The sequence below is a fragment of the Lonchura striata genome, chromosome 7 (genome assembly GCF_046129695.1).
Source record: "Lonchura striata isolate bLonStr1 chromosome 7, bLonStr1.mat, whole genome shotgun sequence".
Lineage (NCBI taxonomy): Eukaryota > Metazoa > Chordata > Aves > Passeriformes > Estrildidae > Lonchura > Lonchura striata.
In genome coordinates, this window is record NC_134609.1 from 30,569,786 (window position 1) to 30,577,583 (window position 7,798).

Here is a 7,798-nt window from a genome sequence, read left to right on the forward strand (position 1 = left end):
TCTCTTATTTATCCTTCTTTCTTCCTTTGTTTTTATGTCAATGACTTTGGTAGAAAATTCTTTCAGGGGTACACAAGGATCAAACTTTCTCTGGCTCTCAGAAGTCACAGTAAAACCTCTTCCACAACCCAAGAGGGGTAATTTTAGATTGGCTTTAAGGCATTTACAGAAAAGCTGATAGGTCAAGAAAACCTCATAATGAATTGTACTTATGAAATAGCTTCTGATTATGGTGGCATGAATGATAATGTCTGTACAAACCCACCCTCCACACAAGACTGGAAATGGAATAAAAGGTTTCAAAAGGCCTCTCAGCTGCCCCAGGTCTGGGTCAGAAAAGGCCTGATCTGACACGTGCCCACCCTGCAGCCCCACACTTCCCCTTCCCACCTGCAAACCACGAGCATCAATACTGGAAAAACTATTTTTATTTTTTGCCTAAAAATTCCAGCAATCTGAGGTGGTTTTTTTGGCTTTTCCAAAAATGAGCACTTGTTCACTCTTTGGTGTGAGGCAGAGTTGCTGCTTTTCTGGAATTGTCAGGAAACAAAAAAACCTGCAGAATATTGTGATTTTTGAAAGCTTCCAGTTTGCATCAAGGGATGCTTGACACGAGACAGTTTTGGGATTTGGGAACAAACTTTTGTATAAACTTTTATCCCATTTGTCCCAGTAAAAGCTCCTGTTGCTCATTCTGAGCCTACCCTAATTTGATTAAAATACAATAATTAATTCCTTATTTGATTTAAATATGAGAATTAATGTCATTAATTAATTAAAGAGTCCTGTGCTGCAGCTTGAAAATTCTGGGTTCAGCAAGGGTGTTATGAAAAGCTTTTTCTTGGTGGTTTTGGAAGATTTTTAACAACGTTATCATGCTTTCAGGAATTCTATTTATTATTCTACTCTGTTTTAAAGCAATATTTGCTATCTGGGCCTCCTGAGCCCTTTTCATCATGATGGTTTCTATTCGAGAAATATTTTATCACTGTATTCTTAGTGTTTAGAAGACACTTATTATGCTGGATGTCACTTCTTATGCCAGAGATTCATGACAATGTAGATAAGTGGGAAAAATAAATCAAGGAATATTTGGAATTCTCTGGATTCTGCAGGAAAAATGCTGCCAGTACTGGCCATCAGAGGGCTCCGTGACTCACGGAGAGATCACGGTGGAAATCAAGAGTGACAGCCTGATGGATGCCTTCAGTGTGAGGGACTTCCTGGTCACATATAATCCGGTAATTCTTTAAAATTCCAGCGGTTTTGGGGGTTTTGTCCCCCATCAGAAGGCATTTACAAATCTGGTTATGTATCTTAAATTCTGGGGTTTCTGTCTAAATTTAAATGTGGTTAATCAAAAGCTGACGTTAAGAGGAAGCTTATATGAAATATGAGAATTCTGATCAGTAAAACAGATGGTTGCAATATGGGGGGTGGGTTTTGGGGGTTTTTTAACTGTTTTGTTGTTGCTATTATTCCTAGATTTTGCTGCCATCTCCCACATAGGGATCAAAGAAGATTAGATTCAAGATTTTTCACAAAATTTGGGTTTGGGTTGGAAGGAACCTTAAAACTCGTCTCACTCCACCCCCTGCCATGGGCAGGGACACGTCCCATGATCCCAGGTTTTTCCAAGCCCTGTCCAACCTGGCCTTGGGCACTTCCAGTGCATCCTAAGTCCTTCCCAGAGGAAACAGTTGTGCAAGTCAAAGGAAAATTGTAGTGGGAAATTACCAGTGGGTGGGGGATTTAGAAACAGAGCTGCCAGGATAGAATAATGGAATATCACTGGAAATAAAATCACCAGGGCCCTTTCTGTGGTATGGACCAGGTTGCAAATACTCTCCTGTAGCAGCACAAAATTGCTGCTGCCGTGTTCCAGGCAGGAATTGTGTTTGCACCTGGGAGAAACAAGTGGCTGAAGGATGTTTTCCTGCTGGCAGAGCAACCAGGAGAAGCAGAGCAGGCTGGTCAGGCAGTTCCACTTCCACGGGTGGCCGGAGATCGGGATTCCTGCCGAGGGGAAGGGCATGATCGACCTCATTGCAGCTGTGCAGAAGCAGCAGCAGCAGACAGGGAACCACCCCATCACTGTGCACTGCAGGTGAGCCCCTCTGCACCTCAGCCTGGCTCTTCCCTGCCCCTGGCATTCCTCTTTTATGGGGGTTTTTGGAGGAATTTTGAATGAGTCAGAGGCAGGACCTCTGAGCTTTTTAGGTGATGCCATTTATTTTTCCTATCTTCTGCACAGGCAGGAAGGTGAGTTTGGCTCACATCTTCACTGCATGGTTCAAAAGGTCACAAGACCCTTAGTTACAAGACCTTTTGAATGATTTATTGACCAATAAAATAAAAGATATTTATGTTTTTGACCCAATCCTTAAATATTTTGTGTTACGGACCCATGCTACACTGTCGGCTTTCTTATCCAATCATGTTCATGTACAGTACTTCATTCTACGTGTTTGCCTCTGTTATTACTTTTATTTTTTCTACATCCTAAACTCTAAAACTCTTAACTTTTCTTAGTTTAACGTGTCTCTGCTTTAAACTATAAATCCACATTCTCACTTCTAGCACCTGTGTTTGGAAGCCTTTTCCAAGGTCTCAGCTCAAACACTGTGTTTAATCTTAAGCTTTGGCTTCCAGGCCCAAAATTCTAAGAATTCCTTGCATATCAGATTCCAATGCTCTTTTCCCATTTTTATCCCAGTTCATGCCCAAAAAAAAAAAGTGTTTTTATGTTTTCATTGTAGTGCTGGAGCAGGGAGAACAGGAACCTTCATTGCCCTGAGCAACATCCTGGAACGGGTGAAGGCTGAGGGGCTCCTGGACGTGTTCCAGGCTGTGAAGAGCTTGAGGCTGCAGAGGCCACACATGGTGCAGACACTGGTATGGGATTTTCCAGGACTTTGGAAGGGAATTCTGTGTGTAAATATCCTTGGGAGAGGAGAGTAAAAGGGTTTTTTGCAGGTTGGCATAAATGATGCATGGTGGATGTGTGTGTACAAGGCATAATGAGGGTTTTACAGGGGGTTTTAGGGCATGTCTAAAAATGCAATTTGGTTCAATATTCTCTGTTTTTTAGGAACCTGAGGCAGTGAAACTAAATGTATTTTGAGTGTTGCAGGTGGTAAAATATATTAAGTAAATGGATTTCAAGCTGTTTATCAGTTGTTCTTTCTTACCTTAAAATGTTTGGGCATACATTGGAATCCCAGAATGGTTTGGGTTGGAAGGGACCTTAAAGCTCATCCCATTCCCACCCCTGCCATGGGCAGGGACACCTTCCACTATCCCAGGCTGTTCCAAGCCCCATCCAGCCTGACCATGGATGTGGAAATCCTTGGAAATGTCTCTGACTTGTTTGAAATCTTTTAAGGTTTTCCTCCAGGTCATCTACAACTACTATTTGAAGCTTAGTCCAGATGCTTTTCCCTATTGAGTAAATATAAAATTTTTTTAAGGCTTTTCTGAACTTGAAAATACATAAAAATATTGATATTTTTGTTTTCCATAGCAGCTTCCATTCACTCTTTAGAAACAATTGTCTCAAACCCTTTTTCTGGGGAGATGTTTTCTCCATCCCACAGATAGGATGAAAGGGGATGAAAAAATGGATTATCCATGCTCAGCCTGAGAGAGGGATGGGTGGGATGCTGGGATGGAATTCCAGAGAAGCTGTGGAGTTTTCTTCCACAGCTGCTGAAGGAAAGTGATGCTTTTTCAATAATCTAAATTTGGGTTTTCCCACATCCCTCACTGGTTCTGTCGGGTGGCTATCCAGAATGAGAATAACAGAATTGAAATGAATTCTTAGGCTCTAGAACAAGCATGATTTTCATGTTTTGTTATTTGCTAAAGAAATCCTTCCCAGACACTGGGGCTGGAGCACCTGGGACAGTGGGAGGTGTCCCTGCCATGGCTGGGGTGGCACTGGGTGGGATTTAAGCTCCTTTCCAACCCAAACCATCCTGGGATTTTCTGATTCTTATTTCTGATTATCCCTGGGCACTGCTCAGGAGTTTTTGCTGTCAGCAGCTGGGTTTAAATCCAAAGCCAGGCCTAAAACTGATTCAGTTTAAGAAGCACCTCTGCAAAAGCTCAAGCAATCATTTTTAACCAAAGAGCAAGGATCAGCCTGTGTCTGACCAAAGAAAGAGGAACCACTGGTTTTATTTAAAATAACAACCAGAAACCAGAGCAGGCCAGTCCTCAGCTACTGCTCCCAGTTAGGACATGCTGAATTTACAACTGGGATTTGCAGAATTCAGATTTTCTTGGTGTAACCAAAAGCACATTTTGATCTTTTTTCCTTGTTTTCCAGGAACAGTATGAATTCTGCTACAGAGTGGTACAAGATTTCATCGACATCTTTTCAGATTATGCTAATTTCAAATGAGATTTCTGCCTTATTTTTTAATTTGTCTGTATAAATAGTTGTATATTATATTAATTTATTCAGTGTCACTTGGGTTGTTGACTGAACTGTAAATACGTTGTTGTGCTGGCTCTAAAAGTTGCATTTGCTGTATAAAGTTGTTTCTTAAATATAAATATCTTCTAAAGCAAAGTATAATGTTCCTATACTGTATAGCACTGTAAGATGGGATAGAAATCTTTATTCTAAATAACAAAAAATTAATTTGTTTGAACATGTTTTGTTCACCAGGGGAATATGTTCACCATGAAAATAGGTATTTATTTTCCCAGGCTGTTTTAAAGAGCCTCCAGGTTTTGTTGGATTTTGAGTCATACTGTCCACAGGAAAAAGTCAGTAGGAATACGGATTTGAATGTTTGATTTAACAGAACTTTCAAAGCCCTGTTCATTTGGTTTTTTTCCAAATATTATTTGGGTTGACGTAGAAAGGCAATAATGTGATTTTTAGAATATTTTGCATATTTGAAAAGTATATTTTGCAGCACCTGAACTTGTCTACTTGAAGAGAAAGGCCAGAAATGGAGTTAAAGCATCTCTTCTCTATAAAGACCTGCATAATTTCCCACTTCTTTAAAATAAGAGATGAACTCTTATTCCTTGATTTCACTCAGCAGGATAATTAAGAGGTAAATATTGGAAAAAAAACATTTTATGAACAGTTTAATGCCTGAAACATTGAGTATTGTAGCAAAAGTTCCTCCAGGTCCTTACCTTCCCAGAAATGTTATCAAAAAAGGACTTTAAGGGGTTTAGGGTTGTGTACAGAGATATATTTTTTTGAAAGTACTACTGAGAATAGAATTGGTGACAGAAAATCTAAAAGTTTTTATCACAGCCCTGATCAGGGGCTGGGAAATCCCCAAAATCAGAGGGCACCTGAATGTTGAATAATTACCAAATTTATCTTTCCCACTCTTCCAAAAGCATCTCTGACTGAATGAGCACAAAGGGGTGAATCTGTAATTAATTAAATAACAAATATGCAACATTTCTGTCTCGTCCAGCCAGGCTTTGGCCATGCAGCACCAAAGCCTTATTTCAAACAAGCAGCTTAAAATGAGCTTTTCCCTGCTGTTCTTGCACTATTTTATCCCATTCCAGTAGAATCTCATTGCACCTTGGAGCAATGCAAGGGGATGGGAAGGTGCCCCTTGGTCTCCTTCCATTCCAGCCTGGCTGGAAAAGGTTTGGGGTGGGAATTCCTGAGCCCCAACCCCCAGAGTGCCACTGGCTGTTCTTGTCTTCCCATTGCTGCACTCCTGTATTTATTTGTACAGTAAATGATGCACTTAAAAAATGAGATTGTTTAAAGACTAAACCTCGCTGTGAGTCTCTATGAGAAGAAACTCTCAAGCCACAGGGTTGGGTACTGAAAGTGGAGCTGAGGAAGGGCATGTTCCTGAAATTCCATCCAAATGCAAAGAGTTGAATAAATTCAGCCATGGAAATGATACAGTGGGGTTCTTTCAGACCATTTAGCCCACATTTATGATATAATAATCTGTCAGAATTATGAGTTCCTGATGTAAAAACTTGGAGTGAGTTGTCCATGAAGTCAGTCTCAGTGCAGGGAGACTCCAAAAGGTTGGAAAATAATGCAAAATAATTCCCATTTTTTGATCCTGATGTCAGGGTCTTTCCAATCATTTAGCCATCATTTGAATAATAATAATAATAATAGTTTGTCTGTTAGGCAGATTTTGTGGGTCCCTGAGGTAAGTCAATCTCAGTGCAGGGAGACTGAACAATTGTAAAATGATGTAAAGGAATTCCAATTGTATGATCCTGATGTCAGGGTCTTTCCAACCATTTAGGGGGCATTACAATAATAATAATAATTTTTCTGTTGGGCAGAATTTGTGGGTCCCTGTGGTAAAAACTGGGGCTGTCTCCTGAAGTCAGTCTCAGTGCAGGGAGACACCAAAAGGTTGGAAAAGAAAGAAATTCACATTTTATGAGCCTGATGTCAGGATCTTTCTGACCCTTTAGCCAGCATTTGAACAAAAAGAATTTGTGTGTTGGGCAGATTTTGGGGCCCTGAGGTAAAACCTCGGGTTGAGTTGGCCACGAGGTCGATCTCGGTGCAGCAGTGGTGGGGTGTGAGGGTGTGGGGGTCCCACAGCCCCCCAGGAGCTGCAGCACAGCTCCAGCTGCCCACGGGGTTCCCTAAAGGCCTCCTTCCAACCAGGAGCAGGATGGAGTTCAGCTGGAACGCCAGCTCCTCGGTGGGTACTCAGATTTTAGTTGATAACCAGATTGAGATACGGAGGGAGGGAAGAGAAATGCCCAAAATACAATTCAGAACTCCCGGCTGTAGGTTCTTGTGGAATTTGAAGAGCTCTCTTGGCAGTCACCGTGTGTGCTCCATGGCTGGAGCTCTGGGGAAGGTCTTGGTGGATTGGAATGTTCCTTTCAATCTCCATCTGTTGCATGGAATTCCTTTAAGAGGCCAAATAGTTGGATTGGAAGTGTCCTTCCAGTCTACCTGTGGTTTTGGTCACTGTGTGACTTGGACTGTTCATGTGTTCAGAAGGTCCCAGCTCAGCTCAGCGTTGAGGCGTTCGCTTCCCAGCGTCCTCATCCCACAGTCCATGAGTGCCATGGACCCCCTGTCCCAAAATCCCTTAAAAGTGCTTGGCTGACTTGGGCCTTAATGAAGAATGCATACTGTAATTAGCAGTGTTTTTTAGGCTATTTTTATGTATTTTTTAAACTTTTAAAATGAGCCTGCCCACCTTGTGTTCAGTCGTTTGAAATGTTTGGGTTCCATTTTTCATGTAAAGTTACTGGAACTTTTCTGTATAACCAAAATGTATTTAATTTGTCAAATCTTTATAATATATGTATGTATTATACAGTTTCATCTCTTATTATTTTCTTTTCTTATGTTTCTAATTTGATCTTGCTGTGTTTTTAATGCCAGTGAATGTGGCTGAATTATTTGTATATGCAAATTGCAAGATCTAATACATTCTGATGCAAGAACAAAGCTTCCTTTTTATTCTCCACCTGCTTTATTTCCTTTAAATCTTTTAATTTCATTCCTGTGTTGTGTGTTCATTTGAATTAAGCATTCTAAAAGAGTTGAAATCCATTATCTAGGTAAGTAATTTTTCAGTGCTAATCTGCAGCTGTTTGGGAGTAAAATTCTGATTTATTTTGAGACTGAACATTAAATATAAAGGGTGTGGAAACTCACGGAAGCAGTTGGAATCCAGGTCGTCCCAAACTTTCTGGATAAGTAAGATCTGATGAAATAAATACAGTAAAATTAAGTAAATATAGTAAAATAATCCTGTGGTAAACTGTGGTGTGATACCAAGATAAAAATAGGATCTAAACTTCCAGCTGT

At 40.6% G+C, this 7,798-nt stretch overlaps 1 protein-coding gene across 1 annotated transcript in view; it reads left to right on the plus strand.

Moving 5' to 3' along the window:
- PTPRE (protein tyrosine phosphatase receptor type E) overlaps positions 1-7,487 on the plus strand; it is a 97,942-nt gene extending 90,455 nt beyond the window's left edge. Inside the window, exons 17-20 of the mRNA XM_077784745.1 lie at positions 1,116-1,241; positions 1,947-2,107; positions 2,760-2,895; positions 4,331-7,487. Coding sequence (XP_077640871.1) covers positions 1,116-1,241; positions 1,947-2,107; positions 2,760-2,895; positions 4,331-4,405 — 498 coding nt within the window. The 3' untranslated portion in view covers positions 4,406-7,487. The remainder of the gene's footprint in view (positions 1-1,115; positions 1,242-1,946; positions 2,108-2,759; positions 2,896-4,330) is intronic.
- Positions 7,488-7,798: the final 311 nt, after the last annotated feature.